The sequence below is a fragment of the Egretta garzetta genome, unplaced genomic scaffold (assembly GCF_000687185.1).
Source record: "Egretta garzetta isolate BGI_Z169 unplaced genomic scaffold, ASM68718v1 scaffold27, whole genome shotgun sequence".
Taxonomy (NCBI): Eukaryota; Metazoa; Chordata; class Aves; order Pelecaniformes; family Ardeidae; genus Egretta; species Egretta garzetta.
In genome coordinates, this window is record NW_009260400.1 from 298207 (window position 1) to 315877 (window position 17671).

At 37.1% G+C, this 17671-nt stretch overlaps 1 protein-coding gene across 5 annotated transcripts in view; it reads right to left on the bottom strand.

Annotated features, from left to right (window-relative positions):
- PRMT7 (protein arginine methyltransferase 7) overlaps positions 1-17671 on the bottom strand; it is a 44544-nt gene extending 26873 nt beyond the window's left edge. For 4 of the 5 annotated variants that reach the window (XR_004842583.1, XR_004842582.1, XM_009643242.2 and 1 more), the window contains exons 1-17: positions 17497-17671; positions 17244-17409; positions 16375-16411; positions 14856-15005; positions 13344-13452; positions 12900-13012; positions 11427-11668; positions 11106-11283; positions 9852-9979; positions 8677-8818; positions 8122-8205; positions 6816-6863; positions 5652-5741; positions 4827-4988; positions 2333-2407; positions 1402-1562; positions 341-437 (exon numbers count right to left, since the gene is read on the bottom strand). Coding sequence is in view for 2 of the 5 variants with exons in the window: in XM_009643242.2 (XP_009641537.1) it covers positions 341-437; positions 1402-1562; positions 2333-2407; positions 4827-4988; positions 5652-5741; positions 6816-6863; positions 8122-8205; positions 8677-8818; positions 9852-9979; positions 11106-11283; positions 11427-11668; positions 12900-13012; positions 13344-13452; positions 14856-15005; positions 16375-16411; positions 17244-17338 (1911 nt within the window). In the remaining 3 variants the exon portion in view is untranslated. Of the gene's footprint in view, positions 1-340; positions 438-1401; positions 1563-2332; positions 2408-4826; positions 4989-5651; positions 5742-6815; positions 6864-8121; positions 8206-8676; positions 8819-9851; positions 9980-11105; positions 11284-11426; positions 11669-12899; positions 13013-13343; positions 13453-14855; positions 15006-16343; positions 16412-17243; positions 17410-17496 lie in introns of those variants that run through there. The other variant, XR_004842584.1, reaches the window with a different exon arrangement.

Consider the following 17671-nt stretch of genomic DNA (forward strand, 5'->3'; position numbering starts at 1 on the left):
GACTGAACACCCAAAATACTTTCTCTTTCCCCTCAAAATTTTTGCTTTTGTTAAATTGAGAAAAGGGATTTATACAAATAAATTCTACTTTGAGCTAGCATCATATTTAAGTGCTGAATGTGGTTCAAAACTATGGGAGCATTTGGTCCCATACGAGTCCAATGCAGACTCTCCCATTTTAAGGTACATCTCCTGCTCGCCCCTGCAGTAGATCTACCTACATAGCATTCAAATAGTGTAACAAAGAGCACTACATAAACCCAGCATGGCCAACAGAGACCCATTTTTCAGCACTGTAATCCTATAAACTTTGACATAATAAATTAGATTGAAGAAATACCTTTTCGTTTGAAATTTGCATCAGTCCTGTACTAACAGAGACATCAGCAGCAAGATGATATTCCATCCACAGAACCGCTCCATGGCTCTTTCCTTTCCTGGGGAGAGGTGGAGGATCAAAACCTGTTACTTGATACAATACTGACAGCTTAAACACTGCACCCATTGCTCACATAGTTTAGGTGAGACCTGTAAAAGCAGGAATAACTTGTTTCCTTGAAAAAAAGTTGAACAGCTGAATGATTTGGTAAATGGGTAGCAACTTTTAAAGTACTTGCAGATACAAAATCTAAAAAAGACAAGAGGAGAGTATGTCATAACTAAATCTCCTCAGAACCACATTCATTTAACAAGCACTTGATAACATGGCATAAATTATTTGGCATATTTGGGGAGTACTTCCTTCAGAGATCCCAGCTTCTATGGTTGCTGAATTTTGAGAAAATATTTACCACACATCCCATCTCACTTCAGGGGTCTGCTCCATGAGGAACAGAGGCGTTGCCTGTAAATACAACTGGTGCAAAGGCACAGAGACCCCACACAGATTGTTCTGGATTTTGTTTCACAAAGAAAAACATATAATTACAGCAGTGTTTGAGCTACGTAAGCTCTAGATAAAAATAACTTTCTCCTGTTTTTTAATTCTTAACAGCATTTCAAGTTTGAACAGAATTAAGTATAATCTGTAGTTAGATTATAATGAAAAGTATCTCAGAAGATGTGACAAATATCAAGATTGTCAGAACTACAGTTAAAAGGAAGAAGAGCATACACTTTAAAGCTATTGAACAGAATAATTTGGAAAGCTAAATAGGAGCTTTTTCTGCAAGAACTCAGTAACAGGGAACAAACAGAAAGTTTAAAAACATCCAGACCATGGCTTATACCGACAAGTATGTTCCCACTAGTTAACTATTATAAACTATACATTATATATTTTATATATATACACACATTATACACACACACACACACACACACACACACACACAAAGAGCTTGAATATGTGGTTAAAAAACAGAGTATGACAAGAGTATTTATTGCAAAGGGAAAACTTACCGTAAAAGATTTACAGAACCCTCTGTGCTGAGACAGTGTTGTGGTACAGTCTTTCTGAAGTCAAATGTCAAAACTTCCTGGGGGTCAGAGAGTGACTTGCAAGGATATTCCCACAGAGGGTGAGGTTCTGCTTCCTTGGATTCCCTAAAATTCAGAGAATTCTAAAGAAAGAAAGTAGTAAAACTATTTGAAAACAATCCAAAGGCAAACAGTCCTTGTTTTCAATTTAATTATGTGTCCTGAACCCAGAGTATTTAAGCAATAAAGCTGCAAGAGGACAGAACTGCACTTCTTAGGCACAAGGGAAAATGCGTACTACATTCATGAAGTAATTGTTATGACTATGGTCCTCAGCAGTTAAACAGAAACAGGCATTTTCAAAATACAACGCATTTAACTTTTCTTCTCCCTTGAGATGAATTCTACTCCAGAACTGCCTGTACTCCTCCACAACGACTATAAAGGCAATCTAAATGGCTAACTCAAATATGGATATCTACAATACAGCTCTAGAAATTGATACAGATAAATCTCACCCTTCAGATCTATTTATCTGAAGTCAGAAAGCCTTTTTCTCTTTCAAAATTACCTGCAAGGTCAAGTAAAGGCAGCAGGATTCATCTACGAACAACTCCCAGATGATTTGACTTCAAGCTCAGAACAAAATTTTGAGAACTGTATTTTCTTTTTGAATGAATAGTGCAAAGCACTGAAGGGGCTGGCAAATGCATACATACAACCCCAAAACCCATGCCACAGAAATTACTGTTTTGCAAGAGCTAAATAGCCACCATATTAACGAAGAATTCAACCGATGGTGTCCTGCCTAACACGCAAGGTTTTCAACAGTCACTAAATACTTTTTTAAACCAAGGTGAGTTTTATTCTGTTTTGCTGAGACTTGTGCTGAAACTATTTTAAGTCTTCTTACTTTAATCATATCATCCATAGTCTGGACATCAAAACCTTCACAGGTGCCACATGGACTCCGGATTCTCCATAAGTCCTAGAAAAGAAAACAAGAATTTTTTTGACTTTATTAAGTAATACAGTGAACAAAATCATTTCAGCTGTAGATTAGACATTTGATAACAAGTCAGACAAAGACTCTTTACTATCTATACATTCCTAAACCATTAGAACTACTGCAAGAATCAGAAGATAATGTATTCTGGGAAAATGTTTTGCAAGTCAGTTAATTCTTTAGTCACCATTTTCAATTTTCAACTCCTCTAGAGAATATCCCACATTTCCTACCATCTCTATGCATAATTGACTTTAGAGTAGGTATGGATTTGCCAAAATTAAACCTTTAGAGCCCCCCCCATTTCCACTACCCAGTACAGGTAGTGCTCCCAGTTGCATCAAACATTTTGCAGCCTACAGGACTCCCATACTTCCCTTTAGCACTCCAAAGGTTAGTAAAATCATTTTAGGCATTCCACCCTATGCTGACTTTAGCAATCCACTGGACAGACAACGATTCAGTTTAATGTTTGCCTTTTCTTAGACTGCATTAGTGGTCTCTTAATAGAACAAGATCATTCACTAGCTGTGGATATATACATTTTATTACCTGTTCATTGTTGCACTTAGCAACCTCAAATGTTCCTGCTTTACAAGATGGCAGCAGGACTACAATAAATTTAAATAAATGCTGTCATAATTCATGCCTGAATCCAGCCTGAAGTGGAGTGACTATAAAGAATCTCCAAATAGCACACCTGATAGAACTATCAGATCCGATAGGTAGCATCCTGCTCCCTTAATGCAATTATGGACTAAACAAGTTTGTAACTGAAGTGATTTCATCAAATACTTTCTCCTGGATCCAGCTTTTGCTAATTGCTTAACTATAATGACATATTCCTATTCTGACAAGACAGAACAGCCTACAGAACCAGTTCTGCAGAACACCTTACAACACTATGTCTGTTCTTTCTGTCTAACCAAGAACCGGTAAATGCAGAGGTTATTTTAAAAAGCCCACAGACTCTAGTCTTTGAGTCTAGATTCACCACTGAACAAAGGGGAAAAGGTGAAATTAAAGCAGTAGCTTTTGGAATAGCTTAATAGAACAAAACACAAGTTACGTGTCCTACCGAAATAACTACATGGAATCATCTCCAAATACAACCCTGTACATAAAAGTGCAAAACTGAAGTTCGGGTGACACAAATGTTACTCTACATTCTGCTACTAGATTGTTGAATAATCTTAAATCATTACTCTGCATGCTTCAGTCTTCTCATCCCAAACATGAAGAGAATAATGCTTACTTCCTTACAAAAAGCTTTAAGTTCTAGGGAAGTAAATCCTCTTGAAAAGAGAGCATGGAATTAAAATTAACTGCTTATTTCAATCTGATTACTGTTGATTAGTCTTAATCCAGTCTGCTTCCTGTTACAAGATTCAGATTTACATTATTTGCTCAGTAAATATTTATTCTCTACATTTTTGCAGAAAACTGAAAGGTATGCAAAAACACGCAGCATAGTTGATTAGTCCCAGGGGGAAAAAGAACATACGTATTTTCACATGCACAAATCAAAGGCAGAAGTAAGAGAACAAGGTTAAAGAGCATTTGACTAAGGAAACTGTTAAGGGACAGAAGGCTCAGACACAAAACTACACAGCTGGTGAACCAGACAGAGGGAAGAAGAGAGAAAAGACTTCGCATTTTTAACAGATAAACTGAAGGTTATGTTTATGTGAAAATTCATTAGATTATAGGCATTTTTTTATTTACAGGTATGTGTATTTTAGTTACATGATTTCAGACCAAAGAGTTCCCTCACTTAAGCTACTGGACAAAAACTTTGCATATTAATTAGGAAAGTACTTATTTAATTTCCATTGTCATTGCAGATAAACTCTTCACAATCTTTACTGTCCAATTCCTTAATAGCCACAAAAAATACCTTTTTCCATTTCTGAAAGATGACTTTTCCAAGTGTTTTTAAGATGTGACCCCTATTATGCTCAAATTTAGAACAGTGCACAGCCTCAAGTTGTTTAAAAAAATAAAACAAAACCCATGCAATTATGAATCCTGCCTACAGTCTTACACTCATAAAGCATCACTTCAATAACTGCTATTTTGCAGAATATCTAATTTTATAAATGACCACAATTCTCACTTGGTTCAGCAATATCTCTCTAATCTTAAGAAATATTTTAAAACATTCAGCCCTTTCATTTAAAATGATAAAATTACTTGAGTTAGCTTTCTGACAAGAGACACCCAAAATAGCAAAACTCATCTTCAGGATGTCAAATATTCTTTTCTCAGGCAGTAAATGCAAAACATATTGAAGTGGACAGTATTAAGATGAGATGAACTTGTTGGTAAAAAATCCTGGAAGAATACTCAATTCTAAGTGGATTTGTGTAAATACCAAACAGATGGTTCTAAACAATCTCACCTGAAACTCCACGATCATCATGTGCAAACAGGCAGACTGAGGCAGGACAGTGACATCGCTGGTAAGGTGACTGGTCACAGCTGTCCTTGCATACCAGAAATACAGGTTATGCCATGGCAATAAACTTGTAGTAAAAAATGGCTCTCCCACAAGAACAGAAATCTTGGCAAAGGAGGAGATAAAAAGCATTATAATAAAGAACAACAACTCAATGACACAGGCTGTTTGTATCTTCAATAGTTCACAATGCAACATAGCAAGTGAAGTACTCAGATAAACAACTTCTACTGCTCCATAAGGATTTAATTACTGGATACTGTATATACTGCAAAATAGGCATCTTTTTGTGGTTTTAGTTTGCAAATTTAAGGTGATTTTTCCTGCAATGAAGTTTGCGAGAAAATATTGCAGTTTTAGGTTGGAGGGCTTTGTAATGAGAATCATAGAATTTTGAAATTTTTAATTTAAGGATGTTAGCACTTCCAAACAGACTGCAGTCTTCTGAGTGGCTTGAGAAAGAAGAGCTATAGCCCAGTAGCACATGTGCAGTTAAACCAGTTTAACTGCCTTAATAACTGGGTATAGATTATGCAGCAAGGGAAAGTCATACCCTTTCAAAAACAAAGCAAAAACCCTCCCACAGTCTTTAGTCTCATTTAGTTTTAGTGGGACAAGGTCTGAACTATCTACTCACCACATTTTACATGAACCAGGATATAATGGGATTCATGTGGTTACAGTAGCACAGTAGGAAAGCAAGATTCATCTTCACCTTCTGCTCCCCACCACCCCACTGAAATCCAGTATTGGGCAACTGTAACATACCTTTTTATCTCCCAAATGAGAGGATGTCAGCAACTCAGGGCGTGCTTCTATTATTTTAATTTTATCTTCAAGATGATTTGCTTTAAAAAACTAAAAAAGTAGCATACTGTGATTATCAAAAGCTACAGTTGAGACTCAAGCCCCTATCAAAATAATAATTTTATTAAAAATAAACAAAAAAAGAAACCAGTTGCCAAAAGGAAATTTTAAAAAACTGCCTACCATAACTCATCAGAATGACACAAGTCTATTCTTGAAAGGTGCACCTAGTGACACATGCCCTACCTCACCTTCATTCACTTGTACTTTGAAGCAGATGCGAAGGACAGTCAAGAAAGACAAAAATTACTTCAGCTACAAATACATTGCATATCGAGCTTCTGTTTGAGACCAGGTTTGTGTCCTAATTTGCCTACCCTTCATGTTTTTGTAGTCCTAAACCACAGGCTGAGACAGACCTCTTTCAAATATATAGTGCCAGCTAAAACAGACACAGACAAACGATGACTTCAGGAAGCTGCTTCTAGTAGCTTCTTAGGCATTAGCTGCCTCTCCTGAACAGCCTCCACTCCACTGGCAGGGCCCTCTCTGCTCTACTCCAAGGAAAAAGGTGAAACATCACTTGCAGTTAGGAGCAGGCACTCCCAGCTTGTCTCAGCTGGGAGACAGAACTGCTAGATGCCACTTTCCCAGTAAGACTGGTGCAAGCTATGGGATACTCTCACATTCCACTAATCCTCAGAAACAAACAGCTTGGCTTTTATCCCCAACACCATGAGGGCAGCAAAGCAGCAGCTCAGACAAGCCAACAGGCATCTGCAAGGAGACATGAAGTGTTGGCAACCATAATTCTCTCTGCTCAGCTCAGCTTCCCCTGTGGCCGATTCGGCTTGTAGCTAAAGCTGAGATTGGAGGTACCTCCAGCAGGATGTATTCCTCCAAGTATTTGCATAAAGCTCTGTACAAATACCGGGAAAAAATAAGAACTCCTCTCGCCCCAACATATCCCACCTCCCACATACTTGTCAAACTGTATGATCAAATGCATTCATAGAACTCATTTAGCATCCAAGCAATTGATGCAAGGACAATCAAAGGCATCAGTTCTAGCCTTAGAAATGACATGAGTTCATTTACTGCTGTAACAGAAAACTGAATACTCACTTTTTCCATGACAGAACGGGACACAGCAGAGTTTTCTAATGTAAACACCTAAAGAAAATACACAACAGTTAGTCAAACTAGCTTTATAATTTTGAATTAAACAAATATGTAAATGAACAATAAAGGGACTATTTTGATGCCCTAGTGAACACAGTTCGTAAGAACCATGCATCTATTCCACAGCCCACTGTCATGGTACCTTTTTGACAACAAAACCACCCCCAATAACTACAGGCTAAATAATGCTGTTTTCACAGCCATACAAGAAAAAAACCAACAGAATACAAATATTTATTTTCCATTTTTAAGACACATATATCATACTAACATTTGCTCTAGACATGTATTTACTCCTGAAAAAATGCAAGCATATTGCCAGCATGTTGAAACAACCTCCAGTTGTGCTTACTCCCTGTAAGCATTGTTTATCATGATCTGACTGTAACAGCTGGAAAGAGCTCAGATGTGCAAGGCAGCACACCAGCCTTTTGAAGTAAGAAGAAAATTAGGTTTTATTCAAAACTGGTGAATAGTTAGGCAATATGCTGCTACAGGGCTAGGAAAATATAATGGAACTCTCTGTCTGCCCTATTCATTTCCTCCCTTCTCACAGTCGTCTGTGACTAGCCACTACTAAAGACAAAAACACAGGGTCCACGGATCACTGATTTAACTCAGAATGTTTATTTATTTCTAAGAATTGCTTAGCATCTTCTTCAGGATTATATTACATTACACATTCCCAGATATTCAGTCCAACTATAATAGATTTTAGTTTGAAGAGCCCCATGACACAACACATCAAGTACAGTATACGCCTAAGTGAGACAGCACAGCAGCTCTCAGCTCTCATTTACACACAGACTCACTATTCTTACTGCTTCCTATCTTGCTGTTACAGACCTTCCACTTCAGACTAGATAATAAATGTAATTATGGAATTGCAAACATAAAAGAAGAAAGAAAAAATTGCCAGACATTTAGGTTGGTAGAAAGAGCATTTCCAAAAGCACCAAGATACAAGATGGCAAACAGGAATCAGTGGGGAATGGGGAACACCACTTTCATTCAAGGCTACACGTTGGTAAACATTGAAACTGGTAATTACTATGTCCCTAGACTTCAGCTTGATCAGAGATTAATTTAACCTTCACTTCAACATACTGGGAGCCTCTTTCTCACTTGTCATTTAAGAGACACTGGAAATACTTAAATAATGGGCTAGAAATGCTGATCTAAATGAGAGAACTAAAAAAACCACCAAGCCAAAGTGCAAAGATCAGAAAAACAGGAAGAAGCACTGTACCTGTTTTGCTCCAAGATAGTGAGCCAGCACAGGCAGCAGACTGCCATCACTGATACAAAGGCAAACACTATCTGTTTTCAGAACCTACAGAAAATAAATAGTCATTGTTATTCCTATTTGAGACGGAAAAAATTTCAAATTCTAGACATTTTGGTCACATTTTTCCCCCACTTTACACACTTCCATATCAAATAAGGACTGGGAGATTAACCACTTCAGAACAGAACAGTGTAAGATGTTCGTGTAATCCCTTTGTTTTAGGTCAGAAAAAGTTTGCGCAAAAACGTATTGGGTGTCTTTATTCAACTACCAATATTCCTTCTAACAAATATACTGAGCTGCTACAAATTCCTATGCAAAAATGGCTGCTTACAATTTTAAAATATACCAAAATTTCTATGACAAAATATAACTTACATCTGCTGATGTAAATAAAATACACTTTGTGAGCAAAGTCCTTTAGCATGGGAGAAACAAATTCCGTAATTACTGCAAATTAAACAATACATGCATCTATCATAGAGGCCAAAAAACCTACAGGCAAGATGCACTTACTTTCATCAAAGATTTGATGTATTGGCGTGTTCGGTTCTGATCATTTAATTCCCCAAAGCGTGGTCTATTCCAAAGAAGATGAGCCTGACACCTACAAACAGGACTCTCAACACGAACATCTGCTTTATCCTCCTCTTCTCCTCTAGAAAAAAAAAAAAATAAATGAAGTATTAATGTTGTTGTATTAATGTGTTGATGTTCTCAGCCCTGGAAACATTCAAGGTCAGGTTGGATGGGGCTCTGAGCAACCTGATCTAGTTAGCGGTGTCCCTGCTTACTGCAGGGGGGTTGGACTAGATGACCTCTAGGGGTCCCTTCCAACCCAAAACATTCTATGATTCTGTGATTAACTACAGCATAAGTAACATGTTTTCACAAACAGGTACATTTATGCATTTTAGCTAGTACACACACCCATAATTAATACATGTAGTTTTGTGTCTCCAGTGTTAGGTTAACGATTGGACTTGATGATCCTGATGATCTTTTCCAACCTGAACGATTCTATGATTTTTTTGTGGCTTTGCATTTCCAAATGAAGAGAAAGGGCTAATTTTCACCTTTTTAAAAAGACAAAACCAAGAACCCCCCCAAACTTTCCCACTAACTCTAATGATGAGGTATTTTAGGCTTTCATCTTTTAGAAAAAAGATACTCGCTTGGATACCTAAGCAAAAAAGGCACATAAAATTCAGACATTAACTTTTAAAGCCGGCACTGATTTTTAAAAATGTTAGCTGCTCTTGTCATCACAACTAATATGGTTAAGCTCCTTTTAATTTGAACAAAAGGCATTAATCTCAAAAAGACAGTGCTGATGAGGAAAATAGAGAATGGAGACAGAATGGCAATTATTTCACTCCTTTACCTATATGCCAGCTCAGCTGAGCTATATTTTAGGATTTCCAGGAACCAAACGCGAGTGGTTTTTTGTTTCTCTTTTTTTGTTTCAGAATGCCATTAAGTATAAGGCAGGAGCCTACAGTCCAAACCTCAACTGTGTTTTTATGCATAATGTGTTTTTCTCACCTGTGCATTGCCCATGAAGTGGCTTTTAATAATTTTCTAGTCTTTAGGTTCTTATCTTGCTCTTCTACAAAATAGCTGCTCTAAGAGCAGCAAATACTTGAGCTTGGAGTAAAGTATCACCCTTTCCCACATGCATGTTTTGTTACCTGGCTTTCTGCAGCTTATACCACACAGAGTACTCATCACGACAGGCAGTCAGGTACACCTTCTCACCCTGGAGAACAGGCTCCTCATTTGGTAGAAAATATACACACTGCATCCAGTGATCTCTCCACTGAAAAGAGATGATAAACAAAACCTCAGGAAGTAACTCATAAATAGTAAATGGAAAGGAAACAAATAGCAGGAAATCAATTAGTAAGAATGGGCACAGTTTCAAAGCACTGATGTACGACTAATTGAAAGAAGCTTGTTCACATTAGCAAGGCTGAATAAAGACTAACAACGTGTATTGAATAAATGTACTTTATATAGATTTCTTACAACAGAATAACCCTGAGACCACTGGCCTGTCGAATAACTAAGCTTGTATTTTAGTCAAATGAAAAACAAATGCAAAATACACTTTGCATTTATTAATGCTGTTTCACTTCTGTAGTTCACTTATGTTGGAAACCTGTATTGAATTGCTGACCGCAAAAAATGCATTTTGCGTCATGCATCAAATGAGGTCACTTCGTGTCACTCTGATATGACAGTACAACTATTTTGTATTTCAAAAAGCTAATTTTCTGCATTCCAAATATTCCAGGTTGATTGGTCATTCTAAGCTGATTAAGTGCCCTGAAGCTTGATAGTTTCAAATTTTATCCTCAAACACAGTGAGTGCAAACAACCATTTTGTAGCTTCCTTTTGACTAAGTTCATCCTAATAGTAAACACATTAATACAAAAAACCCAGGAATCTCATTTCACAGTGATCTCCTGTTCCTCTAATTATCCAGTATGAACCCACATTTTCCCACACCAGCCTTTTTTCTAGGAGTATAAATACACTACCATAAACTTAACACTTATTTGGAAATTTAATAGAAGAATGACATGGAAGCAAACGACAGACTGATATTTTGACCAGGGATAGAGACTAGTTAAGGAAATCTTTATTTCTATGAAATAATAAAAGAAATAAATAAAAGAAACAAATCTGGAAGACAGCTTCAGTTTTTAAGCTTTACATTAAAGCTTACATTTAAGTTTTACATTAAAGAGAACCTAAATTGGGTACGTACTACAGTTAACACTTCTCTGATTTGCTTATTTAGCATCTTCCAATACATAAAACATTAGCAAAGTTCCTATACAGCTTAAGGGACAGCTGCTTAAAACACCCAGTATGGCCTTTACTCAATATAATTACTAATAGTCATCTGATGATAGTATCTGAAGGTTCAGTATTTTACCTGGAAAGCAGAACTGGATTTTACCCAGTATGGAGCCATTGTGCAGTTTATCATCCCAGAGGGGTCCATGTCAATATCCCACCACGAAAGTACGATTTGTGCCTTGCCAGATTTTACAGGCTCCAGCTGTACTCTATAGTAGGTAGAAGCACTCCTTACTGGCTTACTGAAATCCACACTGCAGAGAAGCATGAAAATTGTAGCAAGAAATAGTTCAGCATTCGTCAGAAATTCTCACTAGTTTCCTAAGCTGAATACACAACATATATACCAGCCATAACAGGAAAATTTTGTTTTGAACAAAAACAATGCTTAGCTTACCTGAACATTGTCACCACATCACTAAGGATAGTGAAGTCACTTGAAGGCATCTGATTCAGCTGGATGTCACAAACAGAAGGAACACCTGGACAGTCCTCCACTTCTGAAGGGGAGACAATAATTTTTTCACCATCCTCCGCTTCGACATGAACAGGAAACAGCTTGTTCCAGGACCACATTCTTTTGGATTCCACTAATTGGACATACACCGTTGCCCTGTGAGGCACTGCCTCACATCCTTCCTGAGTGTTCAAAATAAAGGGTAAATGCATTCAACGAGACTGACTTACTAACATGCATGAGAATTGCATCAATTGAAATGCGAACCAGTTTAAAGAAACATTGGACTGGGAGCCTTGAAATCTTAAACACAAATAATTTCAGAGACTTCTGTAACATCAGAGCACTTTCTCTTTGTCCCTCTACCTGTGAAATACAATACACTTATCTATCCTGTCCAGTGTGGTTCAGCAAGGCCAGATTACTTTATCAACCATGCAACTTTATCAGTTTACTAGCCTCAGTTAAACTTGCATTTCCATTCTCATTCTGAAATAAGAGATATATCTTGAGCTTCTCAAGGCAGGTAACTACTAAGCTACCAACATTAAAATAGAGTTTGCGATTGCAACGAGTAAATAAGAAAAATAATGGGTCAAGTATTTATGCAATGACAACTTTGTGTCCATGTTTAAAGAGTAGAAAACATGCAAGTTGTTCCAAAAAAACCCACTGTGAACTAAGAGCTAACTGTGAGGTCCAAGAACAATGCTTTTACAAAAAAGACTAATTACAATTTAGAGTTATATATGGAGAGCAGCAAAAAGCTATGGAGTGCTATTGTCTTTATATGTAAAACTGGTGAGATGAAACTTAAGAAACCTAAATAAAGTTTTGCCATCCATGTTTTAATTAAAGAAAGGGTAAAAGAGAAAGCCCTAAAATTATACCTATAGATTACATGTCAAAAACCCTGGCTATTAATTTGATTACAGTGCTTAAAAAATTTCCACAGGCAAAAAGCACGTGGAGTAGCAAGAGCTCCTTAGTAAAAAAAAAAAACAAAAAAACAACAAAACCACACCAAAACAAATCAATGCCTGAGAGGTGAAGCCCATCAAATTTAGGACGAGAATTTCATTTTTTAAAACACCTTGGAACAAATTACTAAGGAAGGCTCCAGATCAGAACTGGATGCCTTTCTGAAAGACATTTGTTAACCAGCAAGCTGTTTTAACACAAAGCAACTAAGTGTAATTTCAGAGCCTGTGATTTCCAATACGAACTCCAATAGCTTTATTCTAGGAATAAATCTAGTAAATTATCCACTGAATAAGAGATTAGCACAGCTGATGGTGTATTTACAAAGGATACAGAAGCCTAAATCAAGTATAATCTCTATCCTACTCCAAAAAAGGCAGAAGAGTTTCTCTAGGGATAAATGTCAGGCACTATCAATTTCTATTTTCTTACCTGCACAAGATACCTGTGTGCATGTTCATAGGTTGGTAAGGCTCCTTCTCCGATAAGCTCTGTATCAAATAATTCTGTTACCAGGATGTTTGCACGACATTGCATATCTCCGTCTAAAGGACACAATTTAATATTGTAATATTAAGACCTCATGTAAGTCTTTCAAGAAGATGCTATCCTGAAAACACAAGTAATTAGAAAAAAAACTTATTCCTGTCAGAGAACCTGCTGAAGACTGCAAATTATTTTCCTTCAGAAGTTTACTATGAAATACAAATGACTACTGAAATACTATTGCAACACTTCCTTTTGAAGTAAATTTCCAGTGTTACTTACTAGAGAGTAGGGGACTTGCCTGGTTTAATTAAAAACATACAGAAAATAAGATGTATCCCTTCATGCTTTTGAAGTACTTGCCAATTTTTTTAACCCTATTGTTCTCACCTGGGCCAACCGTGACTTCAGTAGAGTGCTTATTGATTACCTTGATCTTGTCACAAAACCCATTTTTCTCCACTATTTTCACAGCAGCATTAGCCATGGGCTTGAAAACCTGTGAATAGCAAGAGTATAACAAAGTGGTAAGCTAGTATTAGCTTTCAAAAATGAATGGACACCAACACGAAATGCAATATATTTAGTCCTGCAAAAATTTAACATCTTCTGTATCTCTTCCTATCTTTGAAGTTCATTAACATGAAACAAGACAGCAAAGCCTCACTTCAAAATTTCATAGAGCTCCAATGTCACTGTGACAAACTGAGCTGCTACTCCAATTTAACTTTTGAAAGACAAAAATACACATTGAGAATATTTAGCATTTACATTAAACAAGCTTGTTTATTTTTAATAAAGATATACACACATCAACAGAGGCCCCAAGAGACTTAATATGTGCTCAAGACATAAAAGAAATTAATTAATTAATAAAATAACCCAAAACAACCAGCACTGAACCGAAGTATGCCAAAAATCAGCTTTTATTAACGGCATAACTGTGAAGAGAATTTTTGTTTCCTTCAGCACAAAGAGAAGACTAGAGAGAGTACACAGCTTGAAAATAACAGAACAATGAAGAATGTGTTGAAAGGCCTTAATGTCCATATCATTTTTAAACGCAAAAATTTTAAGTATTCTACTCAGCCACACAATCTGACTATTTAAGATAAGACATTTGTGGCCATTTTGGAAACCAGCATAACCCTCTCTGTTTGCTTCCTGAGTCCACAGGAAAGAAGACTGTCCCTGAAAAATGATCGTAGGATAAAATCCTAGATTGAAAAGAAACGTAGATTTTTACTTGGATAAAAATCACGCAGCACTCTTTCAACTATGACCTACAGACAAGTGAATTTTATTTCTTCAAATACGTTAAAAAAAACCAAAACTGGCCAAAATGTTCCTGTTCTTATCCTTAATACAAGTAATGGCTGCTAATGACCATCAGGATGTTTCTTAACTGCCAATAAAAAAGGAGATGTTCTATGTAATCACGAAGACATGGAAAAATCAGTTTATGAGACAGTCTCTTTATTATGATATGGTCCATGTTATGATTGGGTGGTCTGAGAAACCACCTCCAAGAGTTGAAACTTACGAAGATCAGCAATATGGCTAGAGAATACTCACATTTTTAAAAAACGTGGTTGAAGTTTTCCATATTACACTTGAGTTTTGATAAGAAGTAGAGAAGACAGAATACTGTAAAACTTGACTTAGTAATTTTAATCTGTACATTTAGAGAAACTATCCCAAAAATGAAAAATGTACTATACCACTTCAGCTGTATTCTGTGGTTTCGACACATAGAAGTATCAAGCTTGCACTTCAGAAGCCACAACACAAATAGCAAATGCATCCACTCCAGTGACCATGCAGACAGGACTGCACTGAAGCTCTAGAAAGAGGCGATGAACACACAAGCAGAAGTATGTGCAACCCCTAACAAATGCTTACCTCAATTGCATAGCAGAAATCTGCACCTGCTGAAGCTGCCATCATAGACAGGAGTCCTGTGCCAGTCCCTATGTCTAGAACGATTGCTTTCTCACCTCTTTCCTTTACCCTGCTCACTGCAGCACGAATACCTTGGTAGTATTTCACATTCTGTGGAGAAGAGAGAAAGAACAAAAAAAAAAAAAAAAATCAGCAACCTTTAATCCATTTATACTTTTAATTTTTGTGCAGAAATCTTGCATTCTCCAACTATTTGTTTGTAATTAGAAAAGGCTCTACATTCTTTATGCTGTACAGTCACACCAAAGCCATTTTTGGCAAAAGCAGGTGTTTTGGGGGACATCAGTCCGTTTAAAGTACATCAATTTTTATTGCAATATTCACATTGTCATTCATCGGTCAGCTATTTATAATGCATGCACAACTTACAAATGTAATATATTTTCTGAAGCAAATAATAATAAGATCCATGTGAGATACTACTCTTTTTCTGATTACTTTTCCCCTGGAGCACCACTCATAGCCATATAGTGCCAATGAGAGCACAAGAGCTGAAGCATCTTGGCTTTAGATTCCTCTCTACATCTACTGAAAAACATTCATAAGTGAAATACTGGCTTTGGGTTATGTGCCATTAAATGTGGCTACAAGTATACCAGCATTGACAACAGGAAAGAACCGAAATGCTGTCACCTGCCAGTGACAGTACACATATTGAAATATATGCTTATATTTACTCCATAGCAGCCTATTGTAAGACATTCCTTTCCAAATGATTTATCAAGCCTTTCCAAAGAATACACTATCTCTGGACATTATAAATTTGGAAGGTGTGCTGGATCCCTTCCCGAGCAATTCTAGTTAACACTTTTGATATATAATACTAGTAGAGTTGTTGTAATTACTTAGACACAGCTTGCTGTCTTTACATGGCTTATTAAATGCCTGATTCCACCGGCATGTTTCAATTCAATATGAATTGAAGACTCATAGTGTAGACACCATAAAAGTCTTTTATAAAGGTTATTGATGAAATGGTTGACTAAATGGCTAAAGCACAAAGAACATTTAAACCATTTACTCCAGACTTCATCATGCCTGTAGAGATGGTATCTCAATTTTCTTCTCAATCCTAAGCAGTAAATAAGAGCTAAAAATACCACAAAAGAATAAAGGTAGACTTTACTTACATTCCTATAAAAACTAAGAAACCTAGATTCTCATTTACAGGCTTTGAAATGTCATCTAATGAGCGTCCTCTGTCAAAAGCATCAAACGTAAAACAGCAAAATTAGCTACTGGATGTAAATATCACATTCTGCAGTAAAAAACAGAACACTGGAGTCAGACATAAGACAACATCTGTTGATCTAAGAGCAGGTCTGGTAACTTAAAGAGTACAAATTTGATCACGTCATCTTTCAGAGAAACCTGTATAATCATGCAGTGACAGCTATTCAAGAGAAAGGAAATAGGTATTTTCCTCACCATTCAAAAGTTTTTTTGCTTCTCTACTTACTCTGTCTTTATCGTGAAGCATATCTGCATAGCGTGACCTACAATAAAAAAAATCCAGTCAAAATACTACATACTGCAAAGCACAACAGAACTGCTAGATCTTATATAGCCTCCTTTGTTCTCTCTTACTAAAGCAACTGTTCCCCATGGCCCATACATGCACAGATAACTGACGCGCTCTTTGAGGATCTGAACTGTTTCCCAAATCCAAGGAATGTCATTTCAGTGATCTGGTCATCAGCATATAGATGAACTAATTAACTGCTGGCATATATCCCCTCTTCAGCAATGGACCCAATAGACAGACCTATGGACCTGTGAAATAACAGCTGAGACAGACGGGAAGTTCATACAGAGCAAGACACAGCAATGAAAGACAGCCTACTAATGGGCTATTGTTTGTAATCAAGATTTGCATTTTCTTCAGTTCCCATTTCTTCACAGGTCACACTAGTTAAAAATACCCCAAAATCTAACCTTCCCATCTTCTCTGGCTGCTACATTAAGCTCTCAAAAAGTTACGACAGGAACAGACGACTGGCAATTACTTGTTGCACTGGGGTTTTAAAAGAAATTTAGTCAACGTATTTTGCCACAACTCAGTCACTGTCAGCATTATGGTAAGCATCTCAAAAATGTTTAAAAAACATTTAGAAGGAAACTACTTGGAAAATACTTTACAAAATGCTACATTTACAGTTCTACCCTGTACAGCCCAGGGCACTGTAACACTAAGACTGTCCTGCAGTCTGTTCATCTTGCACCCTTGGAACTTCTACAGAGATAAACCCCAGAGTTATCATAAGAACAAGTTGGGTTCACTCTTTTTTGTGGCTTTAGTGGAACAACGCACTATTTTTTCCAACATACCTTGCGATTTCCTGATGGTAGTCATAGTTCTCATCTTCTTCTATCCACTCCATTGAACCAGTGGTTGGATTAGCTCTTCCACAGAAGGTCTTCATGATCAATCTCAATTTGCGTTATTTACGTATTATGTGCAGTTTTGCTGCTTTGGCTTTACTCAAAATACTGGCTGTGGAAAAAAAAAAAAAATCACAGAATTTCCAGTGAAAACAACAGACATCACATTAGCTCTGGATACACTCCCCTATTATCACACCTGCCTTGGCCAGGAGCACTGGTGACTGCCTTGCACTTTTCCCATACGGATGTTTTAAGCTCAGATCTGTCACCCAGCCCTGCCCGTGAAAAAAAAAATTCGCCAGTGAATTCCCAAGGAAACCCACCACCCCCCGGCGAAGCACGCCGGGCCGGGAGAGGCCGAGCACCCTCTC